We start from the raw sequence: 20,777 nt of genomic DNA, 5'->3' as shown, positions 1-20,777 counted from the left end.
CTAACTGAACTAGGCTAAAGGCTAAATATTTTTGTTACTATAAAAAAAAGCAAAACGATGGTGGGGGCCGGTGCTGCGGTAGGCAAATGACGTAACCGTTGTTGCGGCTTAACACTCAACCGAAAACACAGTCTATCGCAGCAAGCCTATTTTAAATCATAACTTTTATGGGGGGTGAATTTACATTTATAATTTTCAATTTATAAAATCTATTTATTTTACATTTATTACAGTATTTAATATTAATTTCTAAACTATTAATTTATTTAAATATGATTTACTGCAGAGTTTTCAATCATATAAGTTTTTTGTTTAACATTATTTTTTTTATTTTGCAATACTAGTGGCTGAATAGCAACAGGAATATAAACCACGTGACCTCCATCCACAGACTCAACAAAACACACACACACAGAACAGAGTGGTTCACACCCAACTCTTCACAGGAAAATGAAGACAAGGGCAACAAATCACTAATTTTACCCTTCCCGGCTGGCTAGAACTGTACATTTTAAGTGTGTGATAGAGAGACGGGATATCCTACACAAAAAAGACAAGTAGCAACTATAATCATTTAAAAGATGTTTGTGTACAATTTCTATTGATTATGGCAGCATTTAATTCATCAAATGTTCACATGTACCCAGATGTGCAGTGCAGTCACACTACACACTTTCACACCCTAATTTTAGCTTTCTGGCTTGCAATGGAGGAGCAATCAATCAGAATGTGGCTGTCTGCTGCATTCTCCACAACTTAGAACTCAGAACTGACCCACAACTCCCGCAATTAATTCATAGTGAACAAATAACATGTTTTTAAAAAATGTAAAAACAAAACAAAAACCAGACACTCCAAAGGTTGGCCAGTCACTCACCTGCTCCCCAGTAAAATTCTGAATAAATGTCAGGTTTGTTGCGTTGATCACAGCCACCTACAAAAAGAGAAAAGTCTGATTATATTAGTGCTCATGAAACACTGTTTCCATTCATGACAGACTGTCATGATTCTGATGTACTGCAGGACTTGTGTATTTGACCACATGCATGTCCTCTACTCCAAACCAGAGTGATTTTTCTCATGTTAGGTATTTAGCACTCTAATAATTACATCCAGAATAATCTTAGTGGATGTTTTATGGGACACGTATGACTGAGATCCTAAATCAAACAGCCACATATGGCTAATACCCAAGAATATAACATGCAGTAAAGAAAAGACCCAAATTCACTGTCTGCTTCACAAACCACCCATCCAGCTGAATATGATTCTGTTTAATTGAGGGCCAAAGGGGACACCCCTGCATCCTAGATGCTACAGCCCTAATTGGGAATTCCTTCTTAAGACTGCAAATCACATCCAGATAAAAGACCCAAATTCACTGTCTGCTTCACAAACCACCCATCCAGCTGAATATGATTCTGTTTAATTGAGGGCCAAAGGGGACACCCCTGCATCCTAGATGCTACAGCCCTAATTGGGAATTCCTTCTTAAGACTGCAAATCACATCCAGATGAGAAACTCGCATCCACTTACACAAGTGACTTAGAGGTTTTACTTTAACCAGAATAACAGTCTTTGCAAAACATACAGCCTTTCTTTGTTTATTTGAAAAAACTAATGTTTCAGTTTTAGTACAAAAGTGGGCTAACCTCTCAAACGTTTCTCACATTCTTCCTTCCCCCTTGACCTTTACTACTGACCTTTGATTCCATATCTTACCATGACAGAAACACAGGAAACAAATTCTGTTTAGGACTGTATACTTACATAACCAAAGTTGTGTGCCCCTCGAGGTACCCCTGCTACCAGTTCTGCATAGAGGACATAAGAAAGGCATACAGTAAACATACCTGAGATATTTATATATGTGCCAGCTGGTTTTAGACTTGCAGAGTTCGAAGAAACAAATTATGTGCTTCAGTACTCAACAATAATAAAACATACACTTTTCTTGTTTTGAGAAGAGTATGTATGAGTGAACATTTCCACACTGACAACCACTTATCTAGTGCATCCCAGGCAAAACAGTGAGGTGAGACGTGTGAGTGTTGTTAATCTCTTTTCTGTCAACACCATGCCAGTCACTCATTTATTATAAATATTTAGAAGAGAGAGACAGAGAGGAGAAAGACACATAGTGGAGGAGACAGAGGCTGTCTGAGGTCTGATGGATGATCTTGGAGATAGTCATGTGGTGGGAGAGTTTGTGGCTGTCTGTCAGATCTGTCCCACCCACTGAGATCGGAGAGGGACCGTTCAAAAGTCTGTCTCGTTTCCAACTCGAAATCTCCCAGACTCTCAGGGACCCATCACAGCCGGTTCATCCTCGACCCTTCCCCACACCACCTCAAATTTCCCGCCTTCCTTGACCGCAAAGTGCGCCACAGCAAAAGCCCATTTATGAAATTCTGACAAAAAGAGATCAGCATGTCTCTCCTCTCTGGATTCACCACTAATCCAGACCAGATAGAACATATGTCTGAGAAAGACAGAGAGAAAATTCTGGGAAGAATGAACTGAAACTGCCGATAACGTTGATTATTTGTGCATGCTGTATGCATTGTTTCAAAGTCTGATTCGCTAAAGGAATTGTGCAAATCAAGTAACAGAGCACATATACCCCTCGAAATGGTGTTGAACACAATTTTGTCGCCATTCCCCATTTTGCAGGTCAGTTTTGTGGATGACACTGCAGACTACTGCAATCTGCCATATTCATGATCACCATATGATAAATTACTCGTCATTTTTACAGAAAAAGACAAAAAATTCTGCAAAACCTGTTAATACATTACCAAATACAGGGAAAAATTGTTTCCTATTAACATGGCATTATATGTAATTTTACAATAAAATGCTGTTTGGAAGTAAAATTTGGAAGTAAAATCTTTAAATTACAGTACCATACAATTTACGGTGAAAAACAGTAGAAGGACAGTCCCTGTCAGACAAATCACATGATTATATTTTATTTAAATAGTTTTGTTTCTTCTTATTTGTACATTGTACATAAGCAGCTTTGCATAAAATCATGATGTTAATGTTTATAATATCTTAATATTGCAATGCCTTATAGTCACATTTAGCAGATTAGAGCTGGGTGATAATATGATATGTAGCTGATAATTATTGCATTATTTAGTTAATGTTTATTGCATTATTTTAGTGTCATATGTGTTACCATGATGGTGTTTTATCACCCTGTGCAAATATGAAAGTATCATTTAAAAGCAAGTATGGGCATGTTTTATGGACAGGCCACTTGCAATGAACTCTGACTCATTATGTGGTTTTCTATTGTGGCACCTGTATCAGTAACATATAACGTTATATCACTTAATGAAATATACAGTCACCAATATACCATCCCGCAATATTGGAAACACTGTCACAGTATTTTACAGTGAATTTCCACCTTAACATTAACTGGCCTTTTTACAATGTAGAAATTGTAAACAAACATATTTTTAAAATTAAAATGTGTACTTTTCCATTAGGTGCACTCTATTATATGGCATAATTATTCACACAAGATGTATTTTAGTCTGTTAAAGCTGAATTGTAGGCAGTTGGTAAATAAGATGCAAGGTTGTGTGAACGGTACAGTCTGATGGATAGGTATGCTAATGATTGCTTATGAGTCGATGTGGGCGCACACGTGTGTTAAAGAGGTATGACAGACTGCAGATGGGCTGTTAGTCACTGGGTGGCATGTCAGGGACAGAATTCTGTGAGTACTCTGTAATTATGGTATGAGGCTGAAGGGTCCGATCAAAGCTCAGTAAGTAACAAATCCACACACAGAGACAGAGCTCTCTCTCTCTCATGCACTCACATTCATACACAAAACTCTACAAAAGATGCAAAGCTTTGTTTGTGTGTCTGAGATAGAGGTCTGCTACATTACAACATGTGACAAACTGGAAAAGAAGATATTTGGATGAATTTGTTCACACATACATTTCTAAACAACACTGGAGCCCATTTAGACATTTTTCAAAATATCTTCTGTGTCATGCAGGTTTGGAATGACATGAGGGTGAGTAAATGATTATAGACTGATCTTTTTTGGGGTGTATCGTTCACATATATAAAAGGTTTAAACGTTCTTACCTTGTTCTGAATCACCTGTGAACTCTCCGACCGCTACAGAGTAACCTACCAGACACAGAAAGAGAACATTAGAAAATAACTGCGAATACAGTTATTGGAATAGTTGATGCAGCTAGCCAAAGTGGGTCAGTTTAAAAAATGATGTTTACTCATGTTGGTTTTATCTCGTCATTTTATGATCGATTGCATTATTATAATGACAGACCAGCTGTGATGATTATTACAGCATACAAGGGAAAATGCTCATAGGCTATACAAATGTGTATTTATGGAATATTTGTGTGTATGTGTGTTTTGAGGTCTGCAGTTCCAGATGGAAATGTTTTCAGTAGGCACAAACTCTGCACCAAACTGAGCATAGTTTTTAAGTTACCTCAACATCCACCAAAAGAAGCTTGTGTGTGTGTTTATTAAATTGACTGAGGGCTGGTCCTCTGACCCATAAACAGGGCCCCAAAGAAAATCGCTGGTGTCCCATAAAGCATCTTTACCTTTCAAAGGCAAACACACACACGTCTCTTACCTAGGTAACTGTCATCATATGCGTCTGATGCAGCCACAGTCTGCTTCTCTCCCTGAACTTTACGCAGAATAGTTTTCAGAGAATAGCCGTTCAATATTTCTGCAACTCCTGCAGTGATCACTTGACCTAAACACACACAAATACACATTAGTTTCCACATAGGCCTACTGATTTTGTATCAGTGTGTGTTGATGTGCATCACAGACATTGTACAATTGTGGTGGCAGATGTTGTTACATATTTTCAGACGGCAAAACAAACTGTAAAGTACAAAATTCCTACAGAAATCATATGCAATAAAATATCAGGAATAAAAACAGCAATAAAGTTGTTTTTCCACATATATATATATACAGGATGCATATATATATATATATATATATATTCTAAAAGAAAAATATTGTTTTCCTCTTAGAATCTTTTGTGCCATTTTCTTTGTATGTTTTTAACATTTAAAAATGATTAGTTAAATAATTATATTCAGTTACAATAGTGTAGCGTCTGGACCACTCAAACACACAATATATATTTTGTTAGCTAGATTTAACAAATACTCTGTAACACCCCAGGAAGCCGAACAGGCCCCTTGTATAACTGGAGTCACTTAATCATGCAGATTTATGCTACAAGCTTTTGTAGAATTGTACAGTAAGAAAGTTATTTCCTTTAACCAGGAAATTAACGTTCTTAGAATTGACAAGACAGTTGACCCTGAGAGGTCAGCTAAATATCTACAGCGGATCTAAAATATTCATAATTAATTATAACTAGTTATGATTAATTATTCATATTTCCCATGAGCTGATTCGTTACAATAGTCATAAAATTATATTAAGATCAATTATATCTTTTTTGTAATATCGTTCTAATTTCTTATATCTCTCTAAGATTAATTATTGTGACTCTGAAATAATTTAAGAAAAAATTAATATATAATATCTACATAATCACTGCTATTGTAGAATGACCCATTAATTGATGATTTGAACAAAGGATGGAAGCTTAATTCTGAACAGGCAGAAAGACACCAAAATGAAAACATTAACAACTTCTTTCCAAAACGGTCAAAAACTGCCCATATTCAGATTTGTCATTCTACATTACACAAGCACTGAGGAAAATAACACAGATGCAAGTTTTCATATTAAGATCTGAAATGATGAAGGAAAGAATGTGAAAGAGAGTGGGAGGAATGTCCTCCATTTTTGTTGTTCAAGTTCAATAAAAACATTACTCTCTTTTACTACCAGGCTACAGCCTGACCTGAACCCCAACCATTAATCTCTCTTAATGTGTGTGTTTAGCTGTGTGTCTGTCTATTCATTTGCATTTGTTTTGTGGACACACATGACACAACATGTGGTACTTTTTCCCCTCACAGAAATCTGTTGTCTTTTCCTCCAAAAAATGATGAAAGGCAAAGGTTAAGTTGGACTGAGTGTGGGAAAAGAGGAGAGGAGAGAAAACGAGAGGTAGGTCATTACTTCTAATGCATCTGTATTTGTCCACTGCATGAAGTATATGACAGAGAGAGTGAGACCCTGTTTCGGACATTAGATTTCTGTGTCTTCTCAAGTCATCTGTCTCTCCATTACAAGCAAAAACCAAGAACACATGTGAGACGTGACGTGGAACCCAATATTATCAGTATTTATTAAGGGCTGTGACTCGGAGTTCAGGCTGTGTGGGGTCTGTAGATTGAACAAATCTGTTTTCATCTCTTAACATACGACTGCAATTACACAACAATCAACATCTAGCATTATGATCCAAATCCATGCACATAAAAAATCACATATACATCCAGCCACAAAATATTTAGCTGTGGCTCATTTGGTCATTTTTTAGATTTTTAGGAGGAGCAATGTCCTCTTTCACTTCAAGCAATACAGTTAGATGTATTCATAAAGATTTCTCATGCCTTTTGGATTTGACACATGCATTTCTGTTGCTTCTTCAGTCATTCAAGATGGTGGAATAAACACTAATTATAAAAATTATTTATACAATTTTTAAAGATGCTGCACTTCCAAAAGACAGTTTATGGCTAATTAAGTATATTAGAGCAGAACATAAACATACAAAAAATAATCAACTATAGAAATTTGTAACATTTTAGGTCTTCAGAACTGTTGGATTTTTTTTTATTTCCATAACTTTTTTTTTTTTATTATTCCCTTATGTTTCCTGGTTACCATGACCATGTGAATCTCAATACACCACATACAATCTCACACTCATAATAACTAGCTGATCGAAATGTGTTTTTCAATGATTGATTTTGATACCAATATCGAGCTAGCATGAGTCGCTATAACGAGTAATATAATACAAAAATTAGAATTTAGAAATATTATAATTGCAGTAATTATAACTAAATTATATTATTTAACAATACAGAAATTAAACATTTCAGGCAAATTAAATAAGCATTTTATGCAAAATTCAATCAATTTAAATTTGTAAAAAGGCACTGATAAAGCAAAGTAGATTTTCAACTAAACTCAAAGAGATCTGCCAGTTTTGTTAATCAGCCAGATGAGTCGATACAGACAGTCTCAAAATGGCCAAACACTTGCTGATTTATTTATCCCCAACATAAACACCGCTAAACATACGCATGTGTACAGATTTCTGCATTCTCTTTAGATATATTTCATTGCCAATTGTGCAGAACGTATAATTCAGGCTAAAAGTGAGGAAGTGCAGGCGTTGGTTAACCTGCTTTCACTGGAGTTTAAAAGCGATGATTACAGCTCTAACGGTGAGCCAACGTTAAAGCCACTGACCAGAAAGTGCAACTCATTGACCTCTCTCTGTCTTCTATTATCACGACCGCTATATTACCGCTATCACTGACCCATCTGTGATGAGTGAACTGTGGCAGAACACTTCACTGAGGAGTGAATGGCGAGCTCTGATTGGCTGAACTGACTCAGCAATGGTAGCACTAACACACTGAGATAATCCCTGATTATTTTGGTAACGGGACTCATTAGGAGGTGATGTGTCATCATTCTGAGTGTATGTTTTTCTGCTCTGAAGGTGGAGGAAGGGTCAGCCTGGTCAGTTTGTTGGATGGAACTGAGATTCTTGGGGTCCTGTGAGACTGTGAGTCTGCCAATCTCACTCAGAGAGAATTTGTAAAAGGATGGAATGATGGAAAAGACTAAATAACGAGGATAAGTGTGTTACCTTGCCAGTAGAAACTCCCTGGCCCTCCCACAACCAGAGTCCCTTCCTGAGAGATGGAGAAACAACAAGTGAGGAAATGGGAGAGAAGGTAGAAATGAGGACACAGGCCTCAAAAATGTGTTTGTGTTTATTTCTGTGGGTTTGCTTGTACATTTTGAACAGGATTATGGAGCAAGCAACTGACAAGAGTACTGATTAATTTACACACAAGAGTGAGTATAAGTAGAGATAAAAGAAATAAGGCATGAACATAAAGGAATCAGCCCTCTTCCTGACTAAATGAAGGGTCAAAGTGATACATAAAGCAGGGTCTAAAAGTCATTCTTAAATTTAAATCTGGAATTGAATGTTTTGAGATTTTGAACAAAAAGCAGGACAACACATAACACAGGAGTGTGTAATCATAAAGATGAAACACACAGACAGGGTTTAGGAGGGAGATTTGTTACCTTAGTGAAATCAACGCTGAAGCCCGCCTGGCAGAAGCCCTGGCCCTCGGGGTCCGGGTTATCTACAAATATCAGAGCAACTTCAGTATTGCAAGCCACTAAAGACAAATTTGTAAAATATTTATGTAAATGGATGATGTGATGCAATGAAATGTAGACTTCACAAGTTCACACTTCATATTATTCCCGAATAAGATTAGTGGCACCTATGGTCCTATCCCTGTATTTAATTCCAAACACAACCATGCTCAAACCAGGAATGGGACAGGAATGTAGTTCCAGGACCAATGTCCTGTGTGTAATTGCTATAATGTGTCGTACAGTCGGTGGGGAGGGTTAATGAGGCTGTCACGAATCCGGTCCATGAACTTTCCATTTCATTGACTCTCGCACTACACAAACTGTTGCATAGCACCCCGGACTACATTTCCCATCATGCATTGCACTGATTGCACTCAGCACGAATTGCACACACCTGTTTACACTGATTGCACCCAGCTGTTTCATATCACTCCCTCACTATTTAACACTCACTCTGATCCCTTCCCTCTGCCGAGTATTGTTTCAGCATTTATCACTCCCCTAGAGATAGCTACCTTACGGAGTCCTTGTCATTGCCTTAGCCATTAGCCATTAGCCATTAGCCATTAGCCTTAGCCTTAGCCTTAGCCTTAGCCTTAGCCTTAGCCTTAGCCATTAGCCTTAGCCTTAGCCTCAGTCTTCTCGGTTTCTGATCTTCGCCTGATTCCCTGGATTCCCCCCTTTTGTCTTGCCCCTTTTGATTCTGTCTGCCGATCGTCGACCTGCGCTAGCCCTAGTGTCACGAATCCGGTCCACGAACTTTCCTATTCATTGACTCTCGCACTACACACTGTTGCACATCACCCCGGACTACATTTCCCATCATGCATTACTGATTGCACTCAGCACGAATTGCACACACCTGTTTACACTGATTGCATCCAGCTGTTTCATATCACTCCCTCACTATTTAACACTCACTCTGATCCCTTCCCTCTGCCGAGTATTGTTTCAGCATTTATCACTCCCCTAGAGATAGCTACCTTACGGAGCCCTTGTCATTGCCTTAGCCTTAGCCCTAGTCATTAGCCTTAGCCTTAGCCCTAGTCATTAGTCATTAGCCTTAGCCCTAGTCATTTGCCTTAGCCTTAGCCTTAGCCTCAGTCTTCTCGGTTTCTGATCTTCGCCTGGTTCCCTGGATTCACCCCTTTTGTCTTGCCCCTTTTGATTCTGTCTGCCGATCGTCGACCTGCGCTAGCCCTAGGACTATTCTTGTGTTTTGCCCACCATATACCTGTCTGCCATTATCTGACCCATGCCTGCTGTATGACCACGTCTCTGTCTTCTACAATAAAAAAGCTCTGCGAATGGATCCGCAAGTCTCACGTCTCGTCAGCCCCGTAACAGAGGCGGAACATCACTTCCAAATCCCAACCCCTGTTCTTGTCATGTTCTCTAAAAATACAATAAACACTCTCTCTCATTCCATCCCTGTTTCTCTTCTTTCACTCCTCTGCCAGACTTCACTTAGTATTTCATTTCTCACATTTTCTCAATACTACTGTCTTTGCAAATGTGTGCACTCATGCATACATGAGTGTGTCCACTGCTGAGTGAACACAAGCTGGATTATATCAACACTGGACATCTCTGCCCCGAGTCTTGGCAGGGACTCCTAGCTGACCTGCCAGGGAGACGGCTGGCATTTGAAATTGTTTGACAAAGAATGAGGAAAGTAATTCACAGTCATTATGGCTTCATGTATCATATAATAATTTCCCCTCGGAACATAATAGGCACAATTATCATTATTAATATACCACTTCACTCTACACTAACTGTTAATACACACTGTCTCAGTACGTGTATGTGCGTGCTATGTAAATCTAAGAGAATGTGTGTATCTGATATGACGGCAAGAAATTAGAGTAAATTTATCAACCACCATAACTGTGAATGAGACTTTAAAGTACAGGAAATTACATTAAAATAAACATGCAAGTTTCTCCTTTGATCTTTGTTTACAGCAGGGCATATAATTGCCATGGCAACTGGCACAACTGGGCAGCCCTAGAAGCAGCAGACAAATCTGTGATTCTGTGTGTAAAGGAGAGCTGGCACGACAAGGAGAGTCGTGGGGAAGTCGTGGCCTAATGGTTAGAGAGTAGGACTCATAACCCAAAGGTTGTGGGTTCGAGTCTTGTACCAGCAGGAATTGGAGGTGGGGGGAGTGAATGTACAGCGCTCTCTTCCACCTTCAATACCATGACTGAGGTGCCCTTGAGCAAGGCACCGAACCCCCAACTGCTCCCCGGGCGCCGCGGCATAAATGGCTGCCCACTGCTCTGGGTGTGTGTTCACGGTGTGTGTGTGTGTGTTCACTGCTGTGTGTATGCACTTTGGATGGGTAAATGCAGAGCACTAATTCCGAGTATGGGTCACCATACTTGGCCACATGTCACTTCACTACTCATTTTTGCTCGTCGGCTAGTCATCGGAAAAAAAGTCAACTAGTTATATGTAACCGTATGAACTTTAATAAAGCTTAAACTTAAATTTGCAAGTAGTTTAAGTTAACTAATTGTCACTGTTTGTGTGTGTGTGTGTGTGTGTGTGTAGTATTCATCCAGACTACACTTGTGGGGACCAAATGTATAGTAGTATAGTACAAGTATAGTAATACCAGTAAATTTTGACCTTGTTGGGACATTTTTTAGGTCCCCATGAGGAAACAAGCTATTAAATCATACAAAATGAAATGTTTTGAAAATCTAAAAATGCAGAAAGTTTTGTAAAGTAGTGTAAGGGGATAGAAAATACAGTTTGTACAGTAAAACATTACGCCTTTGGAATGTCCCCATAATGATAGGAATACCTGTGTGTGTGTGTGTGATATACTCACTGGTTCGACACGGTGAATACTCAGCATAGGCACTAAAGTTCTGCACAGCCACATAACAAGTTCCCACTGGATCCATCTCACTGCTGACCTTCACTGTCCTCCAGTGATAGAGGGGCGCACAAGCCTACAGAACCACACAATCACCATGTTACTGTAAATAACAGCACTGATAGGTGTAGATCGAACAAAAAGACACTCTTTAGGACTGAGCTGGAGATGAAAAAAAAAATCCCATCTTCCGTAATTTTCTGAATAAAAGCATTTGAAAGAGCAAAATGTTTCCGTATTTGATTGTTTGGAGAACAACAGTCACATTTGGGAACCGTGCCTTCCCTCATGTAATAACTCTGGGCTTATTCTTTCAAACATCAGCAGTTCTCCACCTCGCATGGTCAACCTCAAATCAACATTTTCCAAAACCCCTTCAGTAACAGGACAGAGCCACATTTCCTATCAAAACATTTCTCCAAAACACTCCCATGCATTCATGAATGAAACTCTGATTCTGGCTCCCATGTATTCATGGATGAAAGACTAATGCTATTAAACAGCATTAAACCCATTAAAGGTGACTTGACTTGACTTACTGATAAAGAGTAGAGTTTCCAACCGCATCCACGAACGCACAGAAGCATGCATCCAGCATGAGGATGACTGTAAAGGGTCTTTAACTGGATTATGATTCTGAGCATCACTTACCACCACTTTGCCTTTGTGGGTCCTGACTGTGGCTCCAAACCACTGATGGGATTTAAATTCTAGAGGCTCCCGTGTTCCGTTCACTTTAATCATCCGGTTATCTGGACAAGAGAGAGAGGAAGAATGAAAGTTACAGAAAAACAGAATAGGACTTCATTATATAATAAACTTATAATGAAAGTTACAGAAAAACAGAATAGGACTTCATTATATAATAAACTTATAATGAAAGTTACAGAAAAACAGAATAGGACTTCATTATATAATAAACTTATAATGAAAGTTACAGAAAAACAGAATAGGACTTCATTATATAATAAACATAACACTTTGCGAACACTTGTGCCAAACTCATTTTGAAGCAACATGAACCATGAAACAGCAAATTAGGTTTCAAATGAGTCTGAGAGTGTTTGTTTATGTGAAGGCACATCTACAGGGGGTCGTTCTACTCAGTGTGTGTACACACAGCTACATGATTCTGTGGATCTGTGTCTATGGGGTTCTGTGTGATCCAGAAAAGATCTCGCTACAGCTGGGCCTGTTTAGAGCTCCATAAGGTACAGACTACACCTCATAAAAACACATCAACTCTAATCCTTCTCTGCTTTCTTCTCTTCATCTCTCAGGCCTTTACTATGGGCCTTTTTCTTCATGCTATATGTAAGTCTTCTAAGATTTTTCAGTATTTTGAAGTCATGTTCTCTCTCTCCATACAACTTTCTTAAAGGGGTGCTATTATGCTTTTTCACTTTTTCAACTTTAGTTAGTCTGTAATGTTGCTGTTTGAGCATAAAAAGATCCGCAAAGTTACAAAGTTCAAAGTCCACTTCAAAAGGAGATATTTTATTTAACAGAAATCACTTTTCAAAAACTACAACGAACGACTCGTTTGGACTACAACGCATATTTTCCGGGATTTGTGATATCACAAATATCGACGAATGGGACGAGACCTGGTTGAGCTGTACTAGAGAAGGCAATGAGTTGTATCACTATGTCGGAGACACGCTAGCCTTCCCAAGGCAGACGAACTTAGAGTGGTTACAATCATCCGGGTTTAAATCGCGCTCAAATTGATTTGATTTTGGCGCAATATTTACACTGACGCTCGCAGGCGGCTATGATAAGGAGCATGATATTTCCCGACCAGGTGCTGCCAATCACAGCACACACTGGCCCAGCTAACCAATCACAGCACATTTCGTATTTCAGAAGACGGGCCTTCATTTGATTCAGGAACTATTCGAGCCGTTCATGCCAGACTGAGGAGAGAGGTGTTGTAATAATGTAAAATATGTGAAAAAAAACTATGTTTTTCGAACAACCTAGTATGAGAGCCTGTTCTAGTACACCCCCAAAACAAAATCAAGACTTTGTAAAAGAGCATAATAGGACCCCTTTAAAGAATCATTAAAGGGTTTACTGTTCTCTGAGGTCCACTTATAATGGTATCACAAGTTTTACACCAAAAAACATCAGAATTTATAAGCAATATGTTACTTTTCTGTCCTGTTTTGACCCCCCTCATCGGAACGCTCTGTTTGAATAGGTGTGGCGGATTGTAGACTCGGAAGTAAACGCCCACTGCTATGATTGGTTAACAGTTATGTATGTTTGACAGCCTACATCCTTCACAGATGAACGCTGCCGTGATTCAGCTTAAAATGCATAAATACTCAGTACATATCAAACGATCTGTAATAAAGCAATAGTGAAATCGAAATCCAATATAGTCGGCACAGCATCGTTTTTTAGTTTCAATGTTCTGAAAATCCTGTGTCGAATTGTGCCTTGTTTGTAAATGAATCCACGGTGAAATGAAATGAACAAAGGACCAAGTTCTTACTGACTCGGTTTGGAACTTCATTAAAAATAAAGTTAATCCGCTCTTTCCTAATGTTGGGATCAGAAGGAAGGCAATGCAAAGAGTGTGGCACTGCACAGCGTCTTGTCTTCGGAGCCATCTTTATCGTTTGGTTTCTGTGTAGACCTGCGTTTACCTCTCTCGCTATTTACACTACATGCACGAATCGGTGGGTGGAGCTAAACAGGCAGTGTTGTACTGTCGAAGCAGATGTTGATCTTCTTCAGAGGAGGTGGTGTTTAGCCACACTTTTACGTCATAGAGCGGCACATTTCACAACCTGTCGTTTTGGCAGATTGGCTTCTATATAGGCTGATTTTAGACTAATGAGAAAGTTTGAGTTCTGAAACTTGCAGGATGCTTTTATAGTACAATGACCTCTTACATGTCAAAAGATCAAGGGAATTTTGATTTCTCAGTTCATGATCCCTTTAATGGTGCTTTTACCAAGGCATCACCATTAATACTGTGAAGACGAGTGAAAGATTTCGAACTCTAATGGCATGGTAACACTGACCGTTATTCAGTGACCTTTCTCCGCTGAAATCGAGTCATTTCAATAAGAGTCTGTGCAATTGTCAATCTGGTCACACAAAATTTGCTGGGTTGACCAACAGAAAGCTGCATGGTTACACTATTGGCTACAATATTGACAATGGACAACTGACTTTTTTGCCTAATGTGACCACTCTTTAAATATTAAACTTTGGGACAAATGACATAGCCTGTCCCTCGCTGTTTGTGCTATGAATATGTATGATACCTTAAACTATGCAGCTTGTTGAAAAGAGTCTGCTACTCCTTTTCTAAAAAAAATTTTTATTTATGATATTCACCTGGCAATAAAATTCTGTAGATTTGCTTTGGAAGACAGACCTGGGACTTGGGTGCACTTTTTTTTTTTACTTAGGACAGCCAAAATGCATGGCAACACTTTAGCAACCAGCCAAAATACCCTACCAACACCCTAAAACCATCCAGAACACTGTATCTGTTGCACAGCATGCCCTAGCAACCACCCACAAGATGTAGTAACCACATAGCAAGCACACCCTGGGAACCTCCTTGAACACCCTAGAAACTGCATAGCAATACCCTAGCAACCACAAATCAACACTTTAGCATCACATGGTGACTTTTGCACAGAAAACACACACAAAAAAAAAAGTGTATCCAAAAGGGCCTCATGCCAAACATTTTTTTCTTGTTATTATATGAAAGTTTAGCTACAATTTGAGTGTTTATATTATGCTTTGCTAGCCTATAAGTACAATATGACCATGCTGCATAGTAGGAAGTTACTGTTGCTGAGTGAGATCAGCAGAATGGATGAATACTAAATTACACTAAACAGACAAAAACATACTCATGCAGTACTATTTACAACTTATAAACATAGTGAGACTTAAAACACAGAAAAGTATGAAACAGACCAAAAATCCAGGACATCCTTCTTAAATGAACACATGTTCTGGTGTCACAGACTGCACCAAAATGCAAGGCCAGACTCACAATATAAAAACACAGCAGGGCATCATTTGGTGCTTTAAAACATCTGTTTCATTTCTGGGTTCAAAACACATGCTTGTCATTTTTCTTTTCATTTAATGCATTGATATAAATGTGCTGTAAATGATTCCTCCTGTTATGAATGAAAGCTCCTATAATAGTAACAACTGTGATCATTGTAAACGAAAGTGACCTGTGCTGCTAAACAGTCTGGACTTACACATTCACTCATCTCTGATAATCTCTCTGATATATATATAAATACTAACTACATATTTACCTCAAATCTGTGGAATGTCTAAAAAACCTGGACATGTAACAGTGAAACTGTGTGTGTGTGTGTGTGTGTGTGTGTGTGTGTGTGTGTGTGTGTGAGAGAGCGAGAGAGAGAGAGAGAGAGAGAAAACTTGCAAGGCAAGGACCATTGGTATGTGATCCTGTCTGGTGTATCTAATGAATTTACTCTTCTCAGTCATGACTGCATTAGTCACACACAAACAGGCTGTCATCAGAAACGTCAGTCGCACACACATGTGCCATGCCCCCCATGGAGGGCTCTGAGGGCCCCAGTGGGAAGAGCGCATGGGATCAAAGGTCAAGTGTGTTAAAAACAATGTGACTGAATCTGGAAACGTGTGTGTTCGGTGTAGATGTTGGAAAAGCATGACACGTTTTCCCAGACACTAACAAAGAACAGACATCGCTTCTGTCCTCCCTCGTCAGAGTTTGGTCTCTTTCCTTATTTCCCTTGTGTTCACAGCTCTTTTAACTCTCTCTCTCTCACACATATCTCTCTCTGCCTCTCTCACCTCATCACCTTCAGGCTCCTTTTAAAACCAACCATCTGAACCAGAGCACCTCTGCTTTCATCTCCAAAAGATTATCTTCAATGTCAATTCCTCACGCACACTTCAGTACTTCATCTACAAATGGTGATTCTCAATGGCTCACCTACAACTGGCTGAATATGATAATGCAAAAATGGTTTCTTCCTCAAATAAAATAAAAATAAAAACTATTGACAAAACAATAATGAAATAATTGTAAAATATATTATAATAATGACAATTAATAATAAACAATGACTATTATTAATACTAATATAATCTAATAATAATAAAAAAAAATTATTTCAGTATTAGTTGTTCCAAAGCCATGCAAACAAATGATTACATCCATTTACGTTTTTTTAATGTCATAGACTGATTAAATGAAAAATTCTAAAATAAATCAGTACATTCCGATTCCTTTTAGCTGAAGAAGAAATATGGCTTTTATCTTTTATTCCATTAAAAAGAACCGGTTCATAAAATTGATTTGTTCGTGTTTCCGACTATACTGTTCGAGCTGTCATTCATTCGGAAACCGGATCATACTGTTCGCCTTGACTGTATTTGATTCACTAAAAAGAACCGGATCATTTGAGTCATTTGTTTGAGAATCGGACTACATTGTTCGCCCTGTACGTTTAAAAAACCGGCTCGTACGAGCCATTCGTTCAAGAATCAAACCGCACTGGCCGAACGGTTCTCTATTTGAGAGGTCATGCAATAGCCTGTTCTGATAAGAGCCTACTTTATAACCAGGAAAGCTCCCTCTAGAGAATGCTATGAATAACAGCACGAGACACTGACGAAACATCAGCGCTCAAATTCCGCTGCATTCAAGTCTGTCTCCAGTCCACGCCGCGTTTCTGAGTCCAAAACCGACCACTGCATTTACAGGCAAGCTCTGGCTCCTAAAAATAGTCCAATAATGTCATAAACACTCCTGCAATTTCCGTTCCAGATGACAAAATCGATCCAAATGTGATGTTTCGTGACTCTCAAAAGCAAACTTTCCTTTTTCTGGCACATCAAGTTTGATTCCACAATACCTACAGACATCATCTACACCTTTTCCCTTGTTAAATGAATTAGACGACACAGACAGCAGAAATATTGTGGGAAATGGTGAACAAAGAAATGTAAATGTTCAGATAAAATGTTCTGCTGATCTAAATAATAGACGCGCGTTATGGACGTCTAAATTACGGCATATTACGCACCGAGGTAAAGTTACGCGCTTTCCCTGGTAATTACTCCGCTCCTGAAATTTTAAACCAAACCATATGCGGTGAAATTAACTCTTTCCTGGATGTGGTTTTTGATCTTTTTATTGGAGGAACAGGAATTTATGAAGCCTACTCTAAATATGTTGCTTGTGATATGTGTTAGTAAATAAGATAAAGAAACAACATAGCATGCGTTTCTAAATTATTTGCGCATTATTTTAAATGTAAGAGTTTAAATTCAACACAGTAATTTAAGGAAATGTATAAAAAGGCACTTAAGAAGACATCGTTAAACCTGAAAGGGGCTAATCGTTTCATAGAAACTGTTCTGAACTCTCTGGATTAGCTGACAAGTTCTAAATCATGAGGGTACCTACTTGCTTTATCAAAGGGGATCTGACGGCAAGAGTCTGGGTCTGATGCCGGCCAGGGGCAGTAGTACACCGCTCCTCCCTCCACAATCCCTGGCTGAGAGGTGTTCGCTTTAGGAGCCCCAACCAGCACCGACATGCTGGAGAGAGAAATGCATAAATCTACACACAACAGCATCCCACTGGATCAAAGGAATATATTTAAAAGTGACAAAATGAACGCCAACAAAGTAATTCAAATGTGAGTTAGCCTATTTTAGTTCAGCTTTCCAATTACATGTACTTCAATATTAACCTCAGGCGTCGGAGTTCACTGGTCCATACTGGTGGTGCTGAAAAGGTTTTTGCATAAGAAGCTGCGTCAAAAGTCTCGAATATTATTGTAGGCATAACCAAACTAAGTTTGTTTCTGAGAAAGTGGTTATTACGACATACACTGGAAGATGCGTGTGTGTCGGAGCTTGTCAATTTTATAAAAACAACAAAAGGTTTTTTTTTTTAATCTCACTTACGCGTTTCTATCCTGTGTTGGGTGGTAAAAGTCCAGTGAGTATCCAAAATAGCTTCCCTCTGGTCCATTGTAAACCGTTGGCTTTTCCAAATCCAGGTTGAAAGCAGCAGCTTCGCATAAAACTGAAAATATGAGCAAAACCCCATGAAAAAACACGCGGAAAAAACAAGGGTGCATGGCGTCAGCCCGGTGCCTCCAAATATAATCCAAATGTTCTGATTAAAGATGTGCAGACAGAATGTAAGGTGTGTCCGCGTTCAGCTGTCAGAAATTGAGTGCGCGCTCCATGCGTCTGCTGCTGCCTTTTTGCAAGCTGCGCGCCTTTCTCTGCGCGAGCTCTCTGCGTACTAAACATTATAATGAGTTGCGCACAAGACCGGACTCCGGCACCACATCACACAGCATCCGGCCAACTCCTTTTATGGAAACACACACACACACACACGCACTCAGGTTTGTTTTTGTGAAAAGTGGGGACATCTCATAGGCGTAATGGTTTTTCTACTGTACAGACCGTATATTCTATTGCCCTACACTAACCCTACCCCTAAACCTACCCCGCACAGGAACCTTTGTGCTATTTCAGATTTTCAATACACTCCATTCTGTGTGATTTATAAGCGTTTTGAAAAGTGGGGACATGGGGTAATGTTCTGAAAAGTCACCTTCTCCTTGCAATTCTCCTTGTAATTCCATAAACAAATTCCTCGCATGTATAAACATACCTGGCAATAAAACTCATTCTGATTCTGATTCTAATACCTATGTCATACCTTTGTCATTATACAAATTTATGTCCTCATTTGTCACAAAAACGCGCGCGCGCACGCACACACACACACACACACACACACACACACACACACACTATGCAAACAAAACCAGCCAATTAAGAAATGAAGACCTTTCAAAAATCACTTAGAGACTATTATTTTAATAAATATAAATGTATACAAAATTATTAAATTAAAAACGCGCGCGCGCACGCACACACACACACACACACACACACACTATGCAAACAAAACCAGCCAATTAAGAAATGAAGACCTTTGCTGTAATATTACTATTATTAGCTATTATTAACTTTAAAATATTTTTACTTCTATCAAAAATCACTTAGAGACTATTATTTTAATAAATATAAATGTATACAAAAATATTAAATTATATAAAACATAAAACATTCCTATCTAAAATATATACTTTCCTAATATTATTTCATATAATAGCCTATCGAAATATTATATTCAGTTTAAATAAAATAAATAAATAAATACTTTGATTCTATAGTTAGATAATATATCAAAGTTGCATTTATTAATACCGCCACATTACTCGGATCAAGTTGTTTCAATCTGTCAACCTTGCAGCCGATGCTTTTAATTACGCAATTTTAACACCGGCTGCAAATAATGAACGGTAATTATCCTCATCAGACGTCCAAAGTTAAACTTTGGTATGAAGCGCGTGCGATAAGTATAACGTTTGGAAAATAAACGGTGCGGATGTTTTAGAGTGAACCTACAATCGTGCGTCCTGCTCGACCGGTTTCTTTGGAGCAGACCTACATTTAGGCGCTGTGTTCACATCTGAACGCAAGACGCAGGCTGTATGTGCGCTCCATCTGGCTGTCAGTTTTAATCTGGTCTGAATGAAGTCAATCCCTTCACCGCCCATCCTGTGATCACCTAACAGTCTGGGTTCCAACTGTAAACAATCTCACCCCAAAACACATTTGAACATGCTATGCATGCCATTTGGATGTTATTATTGCTTTTCAGGTTAATTATGATAAATGATAATATAATGAAATGGTGACCCTATGTTATACACAAGCTTTTGTATCATGTAGCATTCATGTAGCATTCAAAAGAAAAAAATATATATAAAAAAAGCACACAGACTAAATCCTGAAGAACTGTGGCAACATCTCCAAAATGCTTGAAGAAACCTTCCTGCAAAGCTACAGTACTGTGAAAAGTTTTAGGCACTTGAGCAAAAATGCTGTAAAGTGAGGATGCGTTCAGAAATATTGTCATAAATGTATTTTATTTATCAATTATCTTCCGGATTAGTCGGTCTCATTTTTTTCTGATTCTTCATGCCATTTCAGACAGACTGGATGTTGATGAGATCAGATCTCTTTGTGCAGCACAACTGATATTTCCTACTGACACACTACAGCAAGAGATAGAAATAACTGACTTAAAACCATTTTTTGGGGGGAAAATACTAGTGGCCTAAGACTTATGCACAATAATGTGTGTGTAAATAATATATATATATATATATATTACACACACACACACATATATATATATATATATATATACCTTTTATAGGGAGAATCAAGTGCATCATTTGAGACATGGCCATAGCAAAGGACTTGTGACTGCCTATTAAACAGGGAACATTCTTAGAACGTTCTGGCAAGGTTCTCTAAAATACTGTATGAACAAACGTACTTCCAGTAATATGGAATGTTCGTCGTGTCTGAAAATGTACTGTTTACATACATTACACAAACTAATATTAACAATAGCATATGAATACATAT

General features: G+C 38.5%; 1 protein-coding gene across 1 annotated transcript in view; it reads right to left on the bottom strand.

Moving 5' to 3' along the window:
* LOC107593721 (integrin alpha-8-like) overlaps positions 1–18,591 on the bottom strand; it is a gene marked incomplete at its 3' end in the record, with an annotated part of 20,027 nt that extends 1,436 nt beyond the window's left edge. The window contains exons 1-10 of the mRNA XM_016283574.1: positions 18,219–18,591; positions 17,713–17,846; positions 11,907–12,007; positions 11,208–11,331; positions 8,285–8,346; positions 7,836–7,881; positions 4,641–4,766; positions 4,118–4,162; positions 1,772–1,815; positions 878–934 (exon numbers count right to left, since the gene is read on the bottom strand). Of these exons, the coding sequence (XP_016139060.1) occupies positions 878–934; positions 1,772–1,815; positions 4,118–4,162; positions 4,641–4,766; positions 7,836–7,881; positions 8,285–8,346; positions 11,208–11,331; positions 11,907–12,007; positions 17,713–17,846; positions 18,219–18,394 (915 nt within the window). The remainder of the gene's footprint in view (positions 1–877; positions 935–1,771; positions 1,816–4,117; positions 4,163–4,640; positions 4,767–7,835; positions 7,882–8,284; positions 8,347–11,207; positions 11,332–11,906; positions 12,008–17,712; positions 17,847–18,218) is intronic.
* Positions 18,592–20,777: the final 2,186 nt, after the last annotated feature.

This window comes from Sinocyclocheilus grahami, unplaced genomic scaffold (assembly GCF_001515645.1).
Source record: "Sinocyclocheilus grahami isolate Dianchi unplaced genomic scaffold, SAMN03320097.WGS_v1.1 scaffold175.1, whole genome shotgun sequence".
Lineage (NCBI taxonomy): Eukaryota > Metazoa > Chordata > Actinopteri > Cypriniformes > Cyprinidae > Sinocyclocheilus > Sinocyclocheilus grahami.
Note: the sequence above shows the minus strand (reverse complement) of the source record. Positions and strands in the feature narration are given on the sequence as shown.